Genomic DNA, 20,069 nt, shown 5'->3' with positions numbered 1-20,069 from the left:
TCAGATACAGTACTGGTGCAGTTGTTGAATATGTGTAGTTTGGACTTGAAATTTTTTTTTGGGATGAGTATTAAAATATTAAAGGTCAGTGGTACAAAAGCTTTTTACTATGAAGGAACTGGGCTATAAAGTTTAATGAAGGTTAGGTAAATTTTCTTACTAGTATCAAGTGTAACTGAGAACAAGTTGAACAACTGTTGAATGGGTGAAGAAGGGCAATTTCTAAGGAACTTTGGGGAGAATTTAATCTGAAGAATGCAGCTTCACTTTCTCTAAACTAGTCTACCTACAAGTAGAATAACAGATGATAAACACAAGGCTTCTCCCCTCAAATAATGTGGCATAAGGAAGGGGAAGTTCCTGCCTTATGTAGCTGATTATTTTGTAAGCTAGATTTGGTTTTGGAGAATAGGTTTTTTAACAGAGGCATAGTGAGCCCTTTGTTCCCTTCTGCCCATTCTGTGTTGTCTCTGCATCTCAGTGGATGTTTAAATTAGGTGTTGCTCTACCAACTCTTTCCTTTTACATGGAACTTCACCTGGAGTGAATAAAGCTCTCCCTAGTAAAGGATTGGAGGCAAGTTATTTGGAGATGAGATAGGGGATTCTTCTTCAGATATCTACTGGTAGTTCAGTTTTTACAGTAGAATACCAGGGAGAAGCTCCACAGTGAGTGAGTCAGAAAAACTGAAGCATTTTAAGGGTAGCACTGTTTTCTTTTAAGCAAGTCACTCATCCATTGTTTTGGTGCATTGTGATCTGTTATGCTGTCATACATTGATTGAAGATTGACTTGTCTGAAATGACTGGACCTCTTCTGCCCCTCACCAGATCTGTGCCAGACTTGCATGAACAAGAGTGTATTGCACTTTTAAAGTGTGTTAGACCTTTATCAGAATGAGAGCTCCTTGCTGAAGTAAGCAGGATGGAAGAAGCTTACAGTCCTCTTAGAATCTGGATCTCTTTAGAACAGGACCTCCCCTGCCTTTGCATTTCTGAGCAAACATTTTGAGCTGGCAAAGCCTATAAAAAGGCCTGGTTGAAGCATTAAAGCATGGTGGTTAATATAAAATTTAAAATGAATGCCTTCTTTTACTGTTATCAGCATCTCCTTTTGAATAAGGTGCTGGGCAGAAATGGCTCTTGTACAAGGACCAATGTAAATAGATCTTTCAGGTCCTTACCAAATTTGTGGATGACCTGGAAAGAGGCAGGCTCTCAGGGAACAGTTTTTAGCTGGTCTTTGAACACAAAGCTCACAGAACTCACCCTTCCATATATGTAGCATGCAGTGGTAAAGTATGTTTCAGTTCTGCTGCTGAGCAGTATGTAGGAGGGTCTAGAGTTCTCAGCTTGATGTGTCTTGTTACGCCTCGCTGTACTCTAGTGATAAACACCGCTTTCGCTGCTGTATTAAAAAGCCCAGCAAAACCCCAAACAAACACAGCAAAAAAAAAAAACAAAACATTTTTTCTTACATTATGGAGTTCTTTGGGAAACCTGAGACAATTTATTTGCAGACTTTCTTGCATTTGTCATCAGTAAAATGAAACTTTTCAGTTTGAGTTGTAAAATCACTTAAAAAGAATAAACAAACTGTGGAAAGACTAGTTACTATTGCCTACAGTAATAGGCTCACATTGAGCAAATAACTCAACTTGGGATGTATCTATGTTAGTATTTCAGTTGGATCTGGGAATGTTCTTTTGAAGCCAAGCAGTCATCCTCACCTGCTGTGTTTTGGCTAATTTGGAATGGTCTTGGAGCACTTGAACAGGAATCCTTTTGGATGAAACTGAGTTGAAAGTTGTGTTCTATGAGAGTAGTTTGTGTATGCTGGTCACTTGTGGTTGTAATATGGTATGCTTTGAAGTAGAAATGATTGAAATGCAGAGATGGCGGGCACTGATCCTTAATGGCAACTGTCTTGCTTTATAGATTTTCTTGTGTTGATCCATACTTCTGGTTGATGTTGTTGTACAGACAGTGTGAGATTTTATTCAGCCACTTTATTAAATCCCCGTATTTCTTGCCCTCCCCTAAGAAACAACAGGCCAATGCAGAGATTGAAGACTCCCAACTCTCCCCTTTCCCAGTAAAAAAGAAGGAATTAGACAGCAGTGGGACTCTGTAGAGGATTGTTGCTTCATGCCTAAAATTAGCCACAAAGTTTGTAAGCAGACTTAAGGGCCACACCTTCTACAGTGTTGGAGGTTACTTCACTTTGGTCATAGATATGCAATCATAACCCTTCCAGCAAGGACAGGTTTCGATACTGTCTGAACTTGTGTACTTGATTGCATTTCTGCTTTGTATAAATAGCTTTCTCAGTGCTGGAAATGCAACAGCTTTTTTTTTCCAAAGCTTTTTTGTGGCTGAGGTGTGTGCATTTTCAAAATACAAATTAAGTGACGAAAGCTTGGAGAGTTTATGCAGTTTGTCACTCATAATTTCAGACTTGGGTTTGAAAGCCAATAATCCAAGGTAAGTGTGTGGTATGGCCAGATGGCCTTGTAATAGCATTAGAGTTGCCTTCATCTCTTTTATGCTCTGGCTGGAGTGAATGCAAGATATTTTAGTTGATAAAGGTGTTAAAAAAGAGAGAGTCAGAAGAATGGTAGTGCTGCCAAGCTGAAGTGCTAATGTATGTCTTTCTATAATCTTTGACACGTCTACAGCTTAAAGGTCTTTTGTTAAAACTCTGCCAATCTAACTTGCTTAGCTGCTACTGTTCACTTGTATGAAGACCTTGGAAATTCCAAGCTCCTCTCTTGCCTCTTTTAAAAGCAGAATCTCCCTCCTGTTACACTGAGTATTGACAGGCTGGCTTAACCTGGAAGTAGCAATGCAAACCCATTTTCCTCTAGACTGGGCTTATTTGATGTCCCCTTAATGTCAATACCTGAGTCACCATGAGCAGGGGACGACTGTAATGGTTTTCTGCTGGAGTTTTACCAGCAATTCATACTCAGTAGAGTAACTTGATAGGAGCTTTTAGAGTTTGATTTTGAGGTGCATTGTTTAAAGGTACAAGCAATGATACTAGGCTCAAGGAAGTGTAGAAAGACAGATGCTGTTTATTTGCAATTTGTGCTGTAACAGTGATGTGTGCTTTTCTCTAAAAGAAGAAAGGAGTCTGTGTTTGAAAAGGGGTATATGGGCTGGTGGTGGTGGTGTCATTCCCTCCCCATGTATGCATGTAAACAAATTGGTCTTAGTGAAGTTGGACTAATGTGATTCTTCACTTTCTGTTGACAGTAGTTATGTTGCAATAACTGTGCTTTGGATGAATTTTAGCTCTTGTGGGTATTATAGTTCTTACTGGTTTTACTACCGTTTTGAAAAGTATTTAGTGTTTACCTCCAAATGTAGAATTAGTGCTACAATTGCACCAGTTTTGACTTCACCGATGAACTAACACATTACTACCTTTTGGTAAACAAATCTCTATAAAACATTCTACATTTGTCAGTAACAGGTGAATTGTTTTAATTCTTTCTTTCAGCTTTCTTACAGTTTCTCACAGCTTTCCCCAGGGAAAAAGTTTGGGAAGGCCTGTCCCTGCTCTCTCTGGTCAGAGAGCTGCTGCTAGTTTCCCTTTGCAGCAGTAACTGAAGCAGATGTGTTAATGAAGCTTTCTTTTCATAGGGATAGGAGGAGGTGGTGGAAGGTACTTATTGCATTTTCATAACTGTATATTGACATTGTTACCATGTGTGTTGAAGAATTGTACCCTCCTGGCTTAGTTCCCAGTGATGCCATAGGATTCACTTTGAATAAGAGCAATTTGGAAGTGGTATTGTAAGGGACACAATAAGATCTTTTCTGGACGTGGAGCAGTTGATTGTTCCTTTCAGTTGTGAGCAATGTTTGACTGTATAGAGTATATGGATGTGGTCCCATGCACTAGAACCTTCTCTACCAGTGCTGCAAAAATTATTTTCTTTTGTTCGTGACATTAAATGACAGTGGTGGTTATCTTTTTGCATATCTTAAGTAATCTTTAGGAGTAGTAGTATTTAAATAGCATATCACTTTGACATAAATAACTGCTCTACTGTTGTTCTATATGGAAGTAGGATACTTTATAAATAAAGTTTAATGTTTTGGAATAAAATAAATACTCGTGTATTTGGAATTGAAGGCTAAATAAGTGAGATCCTTGTTGGCTCTGTGTAGGACTTTGATATAAGCAGAGTGCTTTTGTCAGTTAGATTGCTTTTGTTCTAAAGAGAAGATTTGGTTTTGGACCAGTCTTGGTGATATGTTAACTGGTAAGAACTTCTGTGAGACCTGTAAAAAACTAAATAGGATGTTTGAGTTGGTGGGGAAGACATTTAGAGTATTTCTGAAGAGAGAAAGTAGGTGGTTTTCCACAGCTTTTTTCATCTGTGCTATTGCCTTTTTCTTAATCCCATTTTTGACAGAAATAAAAAAATAGGTTTTGCAGACTTTGTTTGGAAGCATTTAATAGCTCTCTTTCAGCTGCTGAGGGACATGACTTAGATTAAACACTTTGTTTATTAACTAACTTCAAAAGGCTTTTTTTAATATGCACAGAGTAACTCTCTGAGAACAGGTTCTAGTTGGTTCCTTATTATGGTTTTGCTCAGAGCTGGTATTTTCCACCATATTGTTTATATAACACAGCAAGCTAAATGGTGGTTATCTTGTCAACTTCTGTATATTTGTGTTACTCTAAACTTGAGTGTCTGCCTGTGAACTAAAATCTGCATCAGCAGACAGCTTTGCCCAGTGAATGAAGCCTTGGAGTTGTTTATGAAACTGTCTTTAAGTTTGAGGAGGGAAGGAAAACAACAAAAACCCTACAAAATACAGCTTGAAGGTGCTGCAGGAGCTCAGTCTTTCTGGAGGGGCCCTTGAGAGTGGAAATGGAAGAATGCAAGCTCATAAATACTTGGCTCATGATATTTTGTCAATTATGAGGAACTTAGTCTCTCAAAACACTTCTTGCTGGAATGACAGTTCTTGGTGAATGGTACATTAATGGAAAAGACTGCAGAACTTGTAATTGTAAGTTACAAGTAGAAAGCCTTGGTTTATAGACCAAAATACATGTAGCTTACAACCTTAGAATCTGCCTTTGAGTTGTGCATATATCTTTTATAGCACTTGATTGCTCTGCAAGCATTGCTTATTCTGAACTTTAGAGACTATTCTAACTACCTTTGTATGTGAGTTAACTTTTTTAAGGAGACCTTAAGTAAGCTGTCACAACTTAAATATAAATTGGGACAATGATACTTGTTGATGTATGGTTAAAGGTTTTACCTTAATCCTGTAATCAAATTCTCAGTGTTCTTGTATAAACCTGAGAGGAGAGTGCATGTCATGTTCCTGGTGACTGACATGCTACTGCATGCACAGTTGCTATTGTATTGTGGCCTTCTTTTTGTAATTTATGCAGGGTGAATGGTTAAACTCACAGTGGGATGTGAGAGCACAGTTTAAAAAAAAATTTCAGTTGTGACTCCCCGTTTGTGATGTAACCTTTCTGCTCAGAAGGCTGTTTGTACTGATAGCTTGATAAAGAAAGCAAAGCAAATGCTAATACTCTGCATGTATTCCTGATCCCTAGGATGTGGCTGTAGCTTAGTAGTCCACACAAATCGCATGTTGGCATGAAAGTGTATATGTAAAACTTGTAAGAATCTGAAGGGTTTAAATGTGAAAGGGGAGGAGCCAGAAACAAGTGGGAACTCTTCAGTGCCTGTTTTGCATCTATTGTTTTAGCAGTATTTTAGTTGAAAAGTTCTTCAGTTACTGTGTTTTGTGAATATCTAAAGCAAAGCAAAAATCTTTACAGGAAAGTAATCTTTTAAAATATACTTGAGAATAAATGAACCCTGATCAGTTTAGCTTACATAAAACTTGAGATTCCTGCCAAGTGCAAATTATGTAATAATGTCTGTTACTCCCATAATAAAAACATTTCATGGGGAAAATTAAATTTCACGCCTTAATCTTTTGTTGGGAAAAGGAAAATCCAAATACTCAAGGTTAGGTGAAACATTCCCAAGTTTACCTTGATGGAGTTTGCCACTGTGACCTCAAGAGTTTTGTTTCACTTGCTTTTGATATTTTGATAAACAATATTTCTTATAGTGTGATAAATAAAAATTAATTACTGGAGTCTGGAGAAGATGTTGTTAATTTAATCTTTTCAGACTGTCACACACTTAGATGGGGCACAGAAAATGTTGAATATGTACTGTCTATGTGCATTCATCTGAGTAACTGCCTAAATGAAAATAATTCAGAAGAAAGCAGAAGGAGGAAAGTTATCAGGAAAAACAGTCATACTACTGAAGTTTGACTGTTTTGACTCTAAGTGAATTAGCATTTGGTTTTCATCTGGATGGTTAAACTTGATACTTGTTTTCTACTGAGATTTGAGTTTGTGTTGAAGTCCTGAAGAGGATGGGGAAGCTTTCTAGTGGTCAGTGGTATACTTAGCTGTGCCTATACTACCAGACTTCTGTCATTTCATTGAAAGAAGTTAATTTTAAAGCTTGTGGAACTCTTGCCAGTTCCACTTAGTGTCTTGGGCTAAACTTTTTGATGTTTGGCGTCATGGGCTGGAACGGGTCACTTAAATTGGAAGTGTACATTCTTCCCCATCCTCCATGGGTGTTTACAGAGCTCAACTCAAAAGCTCTCTAGGCCTGGGTTAATAGCATGTGACCATGTAATCAGCAGTTCTTTAACTTTGAAACTTTCCTTCTTTCAGCATTAGTACTAGACTAGTTTGAGATTTTTCAAAAGTTAGTGGTTCTTGGGCCTTCTTTGTAGGTAGGATATGTTCAGTAGGGTTTTCCTGCTGCCAGCTGAGTCAAAAACTGCATTTTGTCCAGGGAAGTGCAAGTGAGATGTCTCTTGCCTTAGAAATTATTTATGCTGTCCTGTTTTAAATGCTGATGAGCATTCTGTTTTGAGTCTTGCAGATGGTAATTTTGAGTGGGTTTCAAAGTAAATGTGGAATATATAAAGATGGAATTTAAGACTTAAATTTTATCCATAGTGTACAGTATTATCTTTGTCCTTCAGTCAGAGCTCATACAATAAACCATTTATTTCATGCAGCTGAAAACTGCTTAGAAGACCTCTTACAGCTTATCTATGTGAAACTCGTTCCAGTCTCTGACATCACAAGTTTCCTGTCTCATTTGACTGCCTTCATTGGTGGTGTGCATTTCTTCATTCCTCTTACTTCAGCTGTTACCACACAGTTCTCAATTTTTTGAACTGGTAGATGCTGCAGCCAGAAAATAACTGGTATGGTTGAGCTTTCCTACTGAGTGGAACTGGCTGCATTCCCATTGTGAGCGTTTGGTTTTTTTGTTGTTGTTGTTTTTTTTTTTTAAACTGAAGAGTAAAGATGTAAATAATCATAACTGTATAAGGACTTAATGCCTGGAATCTGGAGGTAGATGAGAATATATCTGTTTTTGAGAGGCAGTCTTTGACAGATGCTCTAGTCTTGTGCTTTACTCTGCTAGGTTAATCATTAAGTGAATAATTCAGTAATCTTGCACACTAAAAAGATCTGAACTTACCTGCAAAACTCAGAGCTAAGATGTTTTATTCATTTAAAATGACTAAATAATTGTGTGCTTTGCAAAACAGTTACACTGGTAGTGATTTGTAACTGCATCAGGTGGTTCTTTTGAAATGTTGCTTTAATATTAGGAGCTGATATGGAAAAATTGGTAGCTGTGAATGAATATGTTTAAATACTACAAAAATAAACAATATTCCACCTACAGGTCTGTATCTATATCTTGGAATCCTCATAGCTTTCTGTTTTGACTTTCTGCTGACAGGTCACAATTAGGGCAGGCAAAGCATAAGGCACATAGCCCTCCTGAGAGTAGAAAATCTATTTCAAAGACACCCAAAGTGCAGTCTAATACTACTTCTGAACAGTCCAAGGGATACTTTTCTAAAAGGTAATTGTGCTTCATATTCATATGTTAACCAGTGTTATCTGCACTTGAAAAACTTGTATAATTATTGAGTTACACAGAGTTCTAATAAAACATATGACTAATGGATATTTAACTAATCTAGGTATTGCATTCACTGGATATATTTCAGTGTTTCCAGTTCTGTTTGCTTTTTCTTTTTCTAATTCACCAACTAAGAGCATTCCATCAGTGATGGGGAGGAAACGATTTCTGCATAACTAGTCCTGGAATACTTGCAAGGTGTTTCTCCCCTTCTTGTGCTTCATGTTGGGGGAAGATTGCCCAAGGAGTTTAGATCAATGTCCAATATGAATTGAAATGTGCAATAATATAAAGGCCTGTAGTCCTATGTTCAGGGTAATCTTGGTATTGCTTGTCTGCTCTTCCTGTGCTTCTGCCAAATACACTCTACAACAGTTTTCTATTACGTAGAAGAGAATTTTGCCAATTTTGTATGTAATTCACTACATCAATTTAAAGATTGATGAGAAACTATCCTTTAAGAGCCTTTCTTGAACTAGAATCCAGTTATGACTAGTTATGCATTACTGAACACTCCTTACTCTCTTGTGGAACTTATATTCTCAAACATTCAGTTAATAGCTTCATGGCTTGATTTTTTTTTTTTGTTTGGTTTTAATCAGTTTGACATATATGTATAAAAGTAAAATCTATTCAAGTTAAATTTACTTTCTTAAAAAAAAGTGGTGTATGGTGCTTTTATTTTGCAATATACTCAGGTTTTATGCTAGCAGATATGTGCAGTACGACTGTTCGCATCCAAGCATGTGGGGGTTTTTGTTTGTTTGCTTCAGTGTGAGCTGAACAGTGTTTCTTACATGCAGTATCCTTTATTATTAAACAATGCTGACATTTATCGTGCAGAATTCTTACGAACTGTGAGGCTTGAGTTCAACTCTAATGCTGTTCCTGCTTGCTTCTACAGAGGCTGTAGTTCATCTGCTGTTTTAATACCACAACAAGAAGATCCAGAGAGAGTCAGTACTTCAGAAAAGCAAAAAACGGGGCAAGTGCCTAAGAAAGACAATTCTCGAGGAGTTAAACGCAGTGCTAGTCCAGATTACAGGAGGACCAATTCTCCTAGCTCTGCTAAAAAACCCAAAGCACTTCAACACACTGAAACTTCCTCAGAAACTAACAAGCCACATACTAAATCTAAGAGAAGACACTCAGACCAAGAGCTGCCCAAGTCTACACAATTGCCATCAACAAGCAAGGCTCACACCAGAAAGGGTGGAGCTGCTGGTAGCTCCCGAAGTCAGAAAAGGAAAAGGACAGAGAATCTGTCTTGTATAGAGAGTGGGTCATCAGTTGAATCAACTGGCACTGAAGAAAAGTCAGCAAAAGTCTCCAAGCTGGCTTCAAAATCGGTGACCTCAGCCAAAGCTGGGTGTAGCACCATCACCGATTCTTCTTCTTCAGCTTCCACCTCCTCCTCCTCTTCTGCTGTTGCCTCTGCTTCTTCTACTGTTCCTCAGGGTGCCAGAGTGAAACAGGGAAAGGACCAGAGTAAGGCTAGACGTTCCCGTTCTGCATCCAGCCCCAGTCCAAGAAGGAGTAGCAGGGACAAAGAACCAAGTAAAACAGGTGGCTCTTCAAAGTTTGACTGGGCTGCTCGATTTAGCCCCAAAGTCAGTCTCCCTAAAACAAAACTGTCTCTACCAGGCTCTTCCAAGTCGGAGACATCAAAACCTGGACCTTCAGGACTACAGGCTAAGCTAGCAAGTAAGTCATTCTTTTCTGGAAGAATAAACACATATGTTTTAAAATCAAGTCTTCTAAACAAATACTTCTGTTTTTTCAAGCTGCTTATGATCTTCCTAGAAATTAAGTTTTAGTATGTTCTGCTGAGTTAAGTAAAGCTGTGACTGAAATTGACAGCTAAAGCAGACAATTTAAGTTCAGTCAGTGTTCTGTGGATTTAAGTTGCTTCTGTGTCTTAACAAATCAATTTTAAAAATACATGCAAAATAAATGTTATGATGGGGGCATAAATGTTATAAAACACTCTTGATTATATTCCTTTTGTCAGAGTTTTATTTCCCCTCATTTTCCTAAGTCTTCTGTTTGGAAATGGGAATGATAAATGCTGGAAAACAGATCATATGAGGTATCTTCTTTGAGACTTACTTCCCTGTTTCTTCTTTGTTGTGAGGATCTGACATTTAAGAACTGTAGTCTTGTAAGCCTGGTGTACATAGTGCTGGGGATATCAGTCACTTTATTTTCTAAGTTGTTCTTACAAAGTATGGCTTCTCTCTGGTGCTGAGTTTGAATAGCAGCTACTGTTCCTAAAAATGATCACTGAGAAATGCAGGCTGTTTCCAAGCAGAGTACCTGCTTGCTAGTATGCAGACAACTCTGTCTTGAACAATTTGTTTTTTTAAAAAGTGTTTTAAAAAAACTTTCGTTGTCTTCTGAATCATTTATTTACTGCTTGCATTCTCTAAACTTGAGGTAAGAGGTTGGATTCCTAAGCTTGCTTACTGTTGTTCCTTTACTTAGGTGTGATCACAAGCAGCTTGTCTGAATGGGGACACATCCGTAGCTAATACTAATGCCGGAAGTAGGTGAAATAATCAAAAGCAACTGGATGTCTTTCTGTAGATTCAACATAGGTCTGTTAAATTTACAGGTGTGTTTTGGCTAGTGTGCATGACTGGAGTATTGATTCTGGAATGACCTCACCTAACAGATGAAGAATGGCATTTGAGGAGAGAGGAGTTATTTGCTTTACAACAAAGGTTTTTTTTCCCCTACCTGCTCTGTGATTCAAGGCTACCAGGTGATGAATTCCAGAATCAAAACTCTGGATTTGCACAGGGTGAAAGGAGAGGGAAGTGAGTAGAAGTCAGGGACCAATGGGAATGACCAGCAAGTTCTGAAATAAGTCAGACTACAGGCAATGAAGAAAGGCAACAAGAAGGAGAAAGAGAATTTACCTCCAGCAAGTGAACAAGAAGATGAAGGCAGAGACTAATTAATGTAATAAGTTAGAAAAATTCTTGAAGGAGTGAGAAAGGGAAGGGTGGAATAGCACAATGTAAAGGATTGTGTGTGTATGTCTTGTGTACCTTGAGAGAACAGCATTTAGAGTTTGAGCCTAAGCTGTTACTGCAAAGACTGAACTGAGAAAGATACTATGACTTACCTTTCAGGTCATAGAAGAGCTAAAGGTTTTTTGCCAGAAGGCCCTTGAATATATGTGACAAAACCAAGGTGTTGGGGACTTGGTGTGTGTGTAAAATGTCACTGCTAAGGGGCACCAAGCATGGCGAGACATGTTTCTACATGTGATGGAGAACCAAACTATTTTCTGTAGATACCATTTCAATTTGAGGGAGGGGAAAAGTACTGACAGGTGGTATTAGGAAGTCTAAAATGTCTAATGCCTCTTTACCATAGATTGCAGCAAAATATACTCCAGTAAATGTCATTGATCACCAGATATCACTGTAAGAGCCCAACCTAGAACACAAGTCTTAAACTATGATATTTTCAAACAGTCTCAGCCTTTCAAATAGTGCTCTCTGACAACAGGTTGAGGTGATCTTGGAATCAATAATAACTACTGTTAGCTTAGTCTTTTTAAAAAAGAGAGAGTGTGTGTGACATACACTTTCAAACTATTTGGAAAAAATTTGAAGTTTTTTAACAAAATGCACATTTTGCATAATGCTAAGAAGTGTCGTGAAAACATGAAAAAAAATGAACCACTAGGGTAGGTTTTTGAGAAAGAATAGGTGAGTTCAAATTTGTTTTCTGTAGCAGACCAATAACCTTAGAGGATAAGGGAGCAGAAGAAAGTGATGTCTCACACAAATACTAACACTGTGGGGCTTTGTAAAGCAGGAAAGCAAAGAGTGCTGTAGATGAAATTGAGGTGTACACCCTTCTACCTGGAAACAAATCCTTAGAAATCCTAGTAATTCTGTGTAGAAACGTAAAGCTTAAACTTGATAGGCTTTTATAGGTGTATATGTTATGAAACATGTTTGGAGAAGTCTGAAATAGGGCTTATAGAATTAGTGGTAGATAAACAAAAAAGAAAACATAACAGTTGCAATAATATCAGGAAAATTATATGTGGAAGTGGCTCTAGGAAAATAAGTGGGGGGGGGGGATTATTCAGGCTGATATAAAGTCATAGAATGGTTTGGTTGAAAGGGATCTTAATTTCCAAAACCCCTGCCACAGGCAGGGCCGCCTTCCACTACACCAGGTTCTGAAAGCCCTATTTGGTAAGTCATGTTTATATAAATGCAGTGCTGTTATTTTCTGGAGATGATGCAGTTTGAGAAGTGCAGGAATCATTGTTAGGGGTTGTGGTCTTTGAATGAAAAATAACGGCAGCTGATCTGACTTACTCTGCTGAAGAGAAGAATGAGGAGAAACATGGTTGCCATCTTTGGAGAAGTTTTTCACATGCTGAAGGAGAATGAGGACAATACCCTGAGGTTTCTTGTCCATCCATCCTGGATAGCTTAATAGGTGTTAAATCCAGCCCAGGTGACTTTCAGAGTGTTAAGCTCTACCCAGCAGTCTCCGTAACAGAGCAGTGATATCACTGAATGACAACTAAAGAGTATATTGGAATAATAAAAACAAGCTACACTAAAGCTCTTCACATCTATTTGAGTAGTTGAATATTTCTTCACGGTGGAAAGGGGGAAGAGAGAAAGAAAGCAAGTTTCTCATTTTGTTCTTGTGACTTGACTATTTTCACATCCCTTTCAGGCCATATATGTTGGAGGGGCTTTTCAAACATTGCAAATTGGGTCATGTTACTGATTATGCAACAATATAAAATCAGACTCAGTTATGTTTCTATTATTGGGGAAATCTTTGCTGTCCTTTGTGTATTGTCTTGTTGCCCCTAGGTAGGAAGATGCTGGCAGCAATGGCTGGGACAGTGCTTAAGAGCAGGGTAACTTGGGATAGCTGTCCCTGCCTGGGACAGCTCTGATCTCTACCTAATACTTGGAGATTTGGGGGGTTAGGGAGCTTATTGGTGTATGCACTGAAAAACCACGTGAACATAAAGATGGAGTGTGAATGGTATGTAACTCCTTCCTTTGAGGGATTTGGCAGAGGTGAGGGAGAAGAGAGTGCTCTGAATCAGTTTATTTGGGATTGTGGGTACAGTGCTGGTTTGGGTGACGGTAGTTAGAGCCTTGGAACTGTGGATTTGGGATTGAGGCAGTAAGATGGCTAGCTTGGAGATACTTTAATTGTGATGACAGGCTGTGTGGGGCTTTAATAAGAGCTGGGGATGTCTAGTTTGGTACTGAGGGAGGGTGATAGTGGAATATTGCAAGAGCAGGAGGCTGTCTTGCCTTCCCCTGCTACAGCTCTTTTTACCCTCTCTCAACTGGTGAGAAGAACAGCCTCACACAGGAGCCAATCTGAAGACTAAAATTCCAGTCCTAACAAGTAAATCACTCCTGATTGCCTTTCTGAACTGCACATGAAGGGCTTTCTGGGTTATGAACTGTGAAAGTTTGTCTTAACTTTGTTTTGACTTGAGTAATATGTTCAGACTTAAGTGATTACAGTACAGCTGCATTCAGAACTTTTCTTTTGCACAACAAAATCTTCCTTAAGAAATGCTGACACGTAAACACACTTAAATGTGAAGTTAAGATATTTCAGTTTGATTTGTTAGGCTGCGCTATTTCAGGTTTAGCCTGTTTGAATGTATTTTCCTTCTGACTCATAAACATGAGTGCTTGGCATGCAAAATAGGATGATGTCAAGGCATAAGCAATATATGTCTGCCATAAGAAAGCCTGTGCTTCTACTTTAATTCTGAAGTTCACTTCTGAAGTTCTTGCAGGTGCTTAAACCTGATTTTCTTTGAAGGGTTTGGATTAGAGATCATTTAGGTAAACTTGGCACCCACAAATCTATGGGCCCTGATGGGGTGCACCTACAAGTGTTGAAGGAGCTGGCAGATGTTACTGCTAAGCCATTGTCCATCATCTTTGAAAGGTCATGGGGAACAGCAGGGTTGCCTGAGGAAAGCCATTGTCACTTGAGAAAGTGCAAGGGAGAGGATGTTGGGAACTATGGTCAACCTCACCTCCATCCCTGGAAACATGATGGAAGAGCTCATCCTGCATTGTCATCTCTAAGCATGTGAAGTAAAAGAAGGTTGTCAGTAGTAGTCAACATGGATTCACTGAGGGGAAGTAATGCTTAACTAGTCTGATAGTCTGCTGTGATGGAATGGCTGGCTGAGTAGGTAGATGAAGGGAGGGCTGTGGATGTTGTCTGTCTTGACTTCAGCAAGGCTTTTGACTCATTCTCCTGTAGCATCCTTGTAGCTCAGGAAGTGTGGGTGAGGTGTGGATGGTGGAGTTCAGAGGTTGTGATCAGCACACAGTGTCCACTTGGAGGCCTGTAGCTGGCAGGGAGTCAGTGTTGGGTTCAGTCCTGTTTTGCTGGTTCATCAGTGACCTGGGTAAGGGGACAGAGTGCACCCTCAGCAAGCCTGATGATACAGAAGTCAGAGGTGTGGCTGATACACCAGAGGCTGTGCTGCCATTCAGCTAAACCTGGAGAAGCTGCAGAGGTGGGTGGAGAGGAACCTGGTGAAGTTCAAAGGAAGTGCAGGGTCACACATCAGGGCAGGTTGGGAGCTGACCTGCTGAAAAGCAGCTCTGGGGAGAAGGACCTGAGGGCCCTGGTGGTGCATGAGAACAGGTGGTGCATGAGCCAGCAGTGAGCTCTTGTGGCTGAGAAGGCAAATGAAGTTCTGGGATGCATTAGGAAGAGCACTTCTAACAGATCAATAAAGTTGATCCTGCACCTCTACTCTGCCTTGGTGAGGTGTCAGCTGGAGTGTTGTGTCCAGTTCTGGTCTCCCCAGATCAAGGAAGACAGGGAACTAATGAAAAGGTCCCATAGAGGGCAATGAAGGTCATGAGGGGACTGGAGCATCTCTGGTGAGGAAAGGCTGAGATATCTGTGCCTGTTTAGCCTGGAGAAAAGATGACTTACCAATGCATACAAACACTTCGGGGGTGGTTGTCAAGAGATTAGGCCAGACTCTTTTTTCGGTGATGCCCAGCCCCAGGACAAACAGCAGAGAACACAAACTGAATACAGGAAGTTCCACTGACTAAGAGGAAAAACCTCTTGGAGGGTGGCAGAGCAGTAGAGCCAGCTGCCCAGAGAAACAATGGAGTCTGCTTTTCTGGAGATACTCAAAATGTGCCTGGATGTGACCGGTTAACCAGCTGTAGCAGTGGTGTTGGATGGTCTCTGAAGGTTGCTTCCTGTGGGTCTGTGTCAATTGCTGTATGTATTACAGAAATGGTGCTGAGTAAGCAACTTCTGGAGATGAACATCAAACCAGTTCCTCTGGGAACCCTTGCTGTCTGTCTGTGACAGTGTGGCCAGTGCTTTCCTCCATCAGGCATACACAGGGCATCCTTAATCTCATTTTCCTGAACACTGGTGAATACTTGCCACTTTCAGCCTCCTGCAGCTCCTAAAGACACAGGACTAACTTACAGTTTGGAGGCTGTGCTGGCTATCGCAAATTTTAGTGACTGTGTGAGTGAGGGGAGGAAGACTCAGTCTGGAGATTAGCAGTCCTGAAGTTATGGTATTGGGAAGACTCAAAGGATTTGCAGAAGATGCAGGTGGTAAGAGTATGATTGATTTAAAGTTGATTAAGAAGGCTTCTTAAGGGCAGAGTGGCATTGAACAGCAGGAAAGGAACATGCTGTGAGAAGACTTCCTTTGCTTTCTCTTTTAGCCTTTAAAATAAATAGGGGGAGGTAGAAGCTCTGTTGTATCCTGGTAGATGCTTGGAGACAGAAAAGTAAAGACTTGGGAAAAGAAAGATCTTCTGCCAAGTAGAACATTCTTGAACAGCGGGAAAAAATGTGCTCAGTGTTTCTGGATGCTCAAGGTGTGATGTATTCTGCAGCTCAGCCACCAAGCAGTAAGTGGGTAGCTGTACGTTCTCTACAACCCTCTGAAGTAGTTCAGTTTAAAAAGATGGCTCAGCTAATTTTTTTAATGCCACTTATGGAAAAGGACAACCTATTTTATTACATCTTTGTCCTGCTGCTGTGTATGTGCTCATCTGACCCTTAAGCAAGCTCAGCTCACCAAACTGGCAGAATACTAAAACGAGAAAGTGTGTCAGATGTGTACTTTTATGTATCTTGGGATTGATTTGGGAAAAATAAGAGATGGAGGGGCCATACTTTTAAACAGTGAGCTGTTAAGCTGGCTCTGCTGCTTTGTGAAACTCTTGCCCCTTAGCAGAAATCCTGTTTTGATACAAGCTAAGTCAACCTTCACTTACAGTGGATGTGTGGTGTCTCATCAACAGCCTGTCCTAAGCTAATATGAAGTTACCTAACTTAAGTTTGATTACTTGAAAATGACTACCCACAAATTTGAAGTAGTAAATGGTGTGCTGACATAAAGGATGAAAACGTGCTTTTTATTTTCCTCTAGTGAAGTCTACTGTTTCAAGGTGATTATTTTATTCTAATGTAAAGCAAAAGTGCATTTCACTTAGAATTTCACCTAGTGTTACAGGTACTGAGTAACCTAGTTTTCCATGTGTGTTATATATGAGAAAGTGTATCTGAACTCAGTGGGGCCAACACATTTTTTTACCTGTGGAGTACATTGCTATACCTAGTGCCAGTTGAAGAATGCATTTTCTAGTGTAAAATACAACCAACTCTGAGGGAAATGTTGATGTATCATTGTACTTCTGAGTACTTGTGAAGTGTAGCTGTGGCACAGGATCCTGCTGCAACCATTTCAAATGAGTTTTGTCTTGTGTCTCTACGTTATGACGTGTTTTCTCCTGTCAGATATGTCCTGTTCTCACCCCCACTGTTACATATACTATATGTAAGTAAGGTTTGGGTCTGTGAAGTGGTAACTTCAACTTACAGTTTTGGTTTCAAAGCACACGTAGTAACTATGCTGCTACTTTTTGAATATTCAAAAAAGTTACATTTGCACTATATGTACAGACCATGTGGAAATTCCAGTGACTGCCTGCTTCACTTCGGTGCTTGGTGGCTTTAATTACAGAACATGGTTTTTTTTTTTTAAGGTTGCCAAATTTCTTGAGTTGCTAAGCCAAGTGTGTGGTAAATACGTGAATATCAGGTTAACCTTCATCTGCATAGACTTTAACTGCACACAGCATTGTGTTTCTGGGTCACATATGCTGTGGTGTTTGAAAGGACACATTATTGGCCAGATCAGTTGTAGTTTTATAGATCCCTTTTCCTTTTCTGTTAAATATCCAGTCGGAAGCTGCATAGTTATAATTTCATCCCTCAGTACCACAACTCTGCATTCCTGGAATGTTTTAGGATTAAGGAAACAGGAGCTAGTTTGATAACTTCTGAACTCAAATGCATTGCATGTTTAAGTATGTTTTATTTCTGCTTTGTTGCCAGAAGAGGGAGCAGTGATCTTACTTTTCAAAATTGTTTACATCTGTTCTGGTAATAAGATGTCTGAATTCAATGTTACAATGTTCTCTTCTATTATGTTTATTTATTGTGGAGGTGTGTGGATGGGGTCACTGCGATGTCAGACTGGGCCTGATAAAAATTTTTGATTTTTACCCTAAATTATCAGTTTTGTGCTTTGGAAGCTGCCACTGGATATTTCAACCTGATACTAAGCCTGCTGAGAATCATCTGAGAATGTTACATTGCATGGGGTTTTTCTGTGTTTAACCTTGTTCTGTGGTGGGATGTTACCAGAACAATGGCTTTGTCACCTAGAGCAAATTATTATTAATTGGGTCAGTTTTCAACGATGGAAATGCTTGTAAATTAAACACTGGAACTCCTTTTCCAAAGCTGTGAGGATGTGCTTGCTTATTTACATCAAGGGTGGCCTTATGACAGTAAGAGGGGGCTGTAGTTGAAATAGGAGCACAAATAATACCTGGGATAGCTCTCAGCACTGACAGTGCTTGACTCCTGGAGGAGAGCATGGTTCTGATTTAAGACAGTTATTTTAAAGCCAGATTAGTGTGAATAAAACTGACTAAAATTTGAGATTGCAACCATTACTGCCTTCCCTCTTGAAATATAGTTTCTTTTTTTCTGTTTAAGCCTAAAACATCATCTTTTAATTGCTGAAACGTAGAAATAATACTCTTGTATCCCATAATGTGATACCTGTTTAGCATGAGAAAAATGCTCTATAGCTGTTATATATAGTTTAGTAAAAGGTACTTACATGAGAACTTGGAGTTTAGTACTACTTAAGTCAATAAGTAAATGTCTGAACTTTTATTTTACTGGTGTAGCAGTTCAGTGTAGGCTGACTACAATTGATGTGGGCTTATTGTGGTTCTTATGTAGAAGCTGTTCTTCTACATGGAGGTTTTCTGTACACAAAAGTTAAATTTCTTTGTAGAACTGCTGTGTATTTAAAGACTGATTTACTCTCAATTCTTTACATGTTGCATAGGTCTAAGAAAATCCACAAAGAAGCGCAGTGAATCACCACCTGCTGAGCTCCCCAGTTTACGGCGGAGCACACGGCAAAAGACCACGGGCTCCTGTGCTAGCACCAGGTAAAACTTGAAGAAATGAAACTTCAAGTTACTACAGTGAGCTGGTATTCATGTCATTTCCATGCATGACAATTGGCCTTGGCTGTCTCTGACTTGGCTGTTGTAAAAGCAGCTGTAGCTTTTCAGGCCTGCTGGATTACTCTGTACACTGGTGTCATAGATAGCTCATAGAGTTTTTCACCATGAGACTTCCAGTAAGTCCCCCAGCTGTGGAGGTGGAGGAAGAGAAACAACCAAAGCCAGCATCACAAACTTTAAGTAATCCTGTCCTTAGAAAAGTGTTTAAGAGAGACAGTAGTGCTGAACTACTGTCTCATGAATAGTGAAATAGATAATTGTTTTGAAAAAGAAGTCTTCGTGGTACCACACAGGAGTCAGTTTTATTTAATAGGGGCACAGTTAAGCTGACTCAGCTTGTCAGCAGTTTCGTCTGAACTGCATCTAAGTACTTAATGTACTTCTTGGTAGTAGGAGGAGGAGTAGTCCTGAATTAGTAATTTTAAACAGCTGGTAGATTAAATAGGAGGGGAGAGTTTATGTATCCTGTGATGCAATAAACTTCTGTAGTTGCATATATTGTGGGACTAAATGTAGGAAGCCTTAACAAGCTTTATTTTTGTTCTTATGCCTAGATTGTTTAGTACTTGTAGTACATCCTCTTTTCCCCCTTCCACACCATTAAAAAACCACTTCTGGAGTCTTGATTTTGTTGTCAAGTGCGTATTTGAATTTGACTGTTTACTTTGAAGGCAGATGTATTTGTGGCAATGAGCGCTGTAGTGTTTAGAACCGCAAATCTAAATAGACTCATCCTCTCAAGCTTGTTCTGACTCTGAAAACCAAGTTGAATGTCAGAGTCTTCTTGCTTTTAGTAGTTCAGAACTTCCTGTAAAGATGTTCATTGGCCTCAATCATCAGCCTTCTCAAATGTGTGTATGATTTATAACTAACAATCACTTTAACCTTGCTCATTTTCTCTGTTAAATTTTAGTACACTGCCTGGTCTTGAAATGTTTAATGCCTTAGTGTAAACAAATCACTGCCATGGTGCAGGGCAGGGAGTGTACAGAGAGGTTGGATAATTTTATGAAGATTGATTCTTCCACAAATTGCTCATTTGTACCATGTTGTGGCAGTGATGTACATAAAGATTATATAGTCTTTAGTAGGCTTGCATTAGTAAATCTCTTATTTTAGTTCACAAGGTCTGAAATTTTGTTTTTTGAAACTTTTTAGTCGGCGAGGCTCTGGCCTGGGCAAAAGAGGAGCAGCTGAAGCTCGCCGACAGGAGAAGATGGCTGATCCTGACAACAACCAGGATGGAGTTAACTCTTCAGCTGCACGGACAGATGAACCTCCCCAGGGAGCTGCAGGTAAAAAGGAACTTAAACTAAGGAATTTTTTGCACAATTGCTAGTATAAAATTCTAAGCATTTAAAAATAGTTAAATGGATGAAATTCTGAAGAGCAGTTGTTTAA

The 20,069-nt window shown here is 39.4% G+C and overlaps 1 protein-coding gene across 8 annotated transcripts in view; it reads left to right on the top strand.

The window, feature by feature from the left end:
- The window catches only part of TRIP12 (thyroid hormone receptor interactor 12), a 77,331-nt gene that overhangs the window by 26,138 nt on the left and 31,124 nt on the right, over positions 1 to 20,069 (top strand). For 6 of the 8 annotated variants that reach the window (XM_074547096.1, XM_074547101.1, XM_074547099.1 and 3 more), the window contains exons 3-6: positions 7,844 to 7,969; positions 8,934 to 9,733; positions 18,485 to 18,590; positions 19,827 to 19,963. In XM_074547096.1, the coding sequence (XP_074403197.1) occupies positions 7,844 to 7,969; positions 8,934 to 9,733; positions 18,485 to 18,590; positions 19,827 to 19,963 (1,169 nt within the window). The remainder of the gene's footprint in view (positions 1 to 7,843; positions 7,970 to 8,933; positions 9,734 to 18,484; positions 18,591 to 19,826; positions 19,964 to 20,069) is intronic. The other 2 variants (XM_074547103.1, XM_074547102.1) reach the window with 1 other exon arrangement.

Source organism: Zonotrichia albicollis, chromosome 9 (genome assembly GCF_047830755.1).
Source record: "Zonotrichia albicollis isolate bZonAlb1 chromosome 9, bZonAlb1.hap1, whole genome shotgun sequence".
Taxonomy (NCBI): Eukaryota; Metazoa; Chordata; class Aves; order Passeriformes; family Passerellidae; genus Zonotrichia; species Zonotrichia albicollis.
This window is presented reverse-complemented; position numbering and strand designations above follow the sequence as displayed.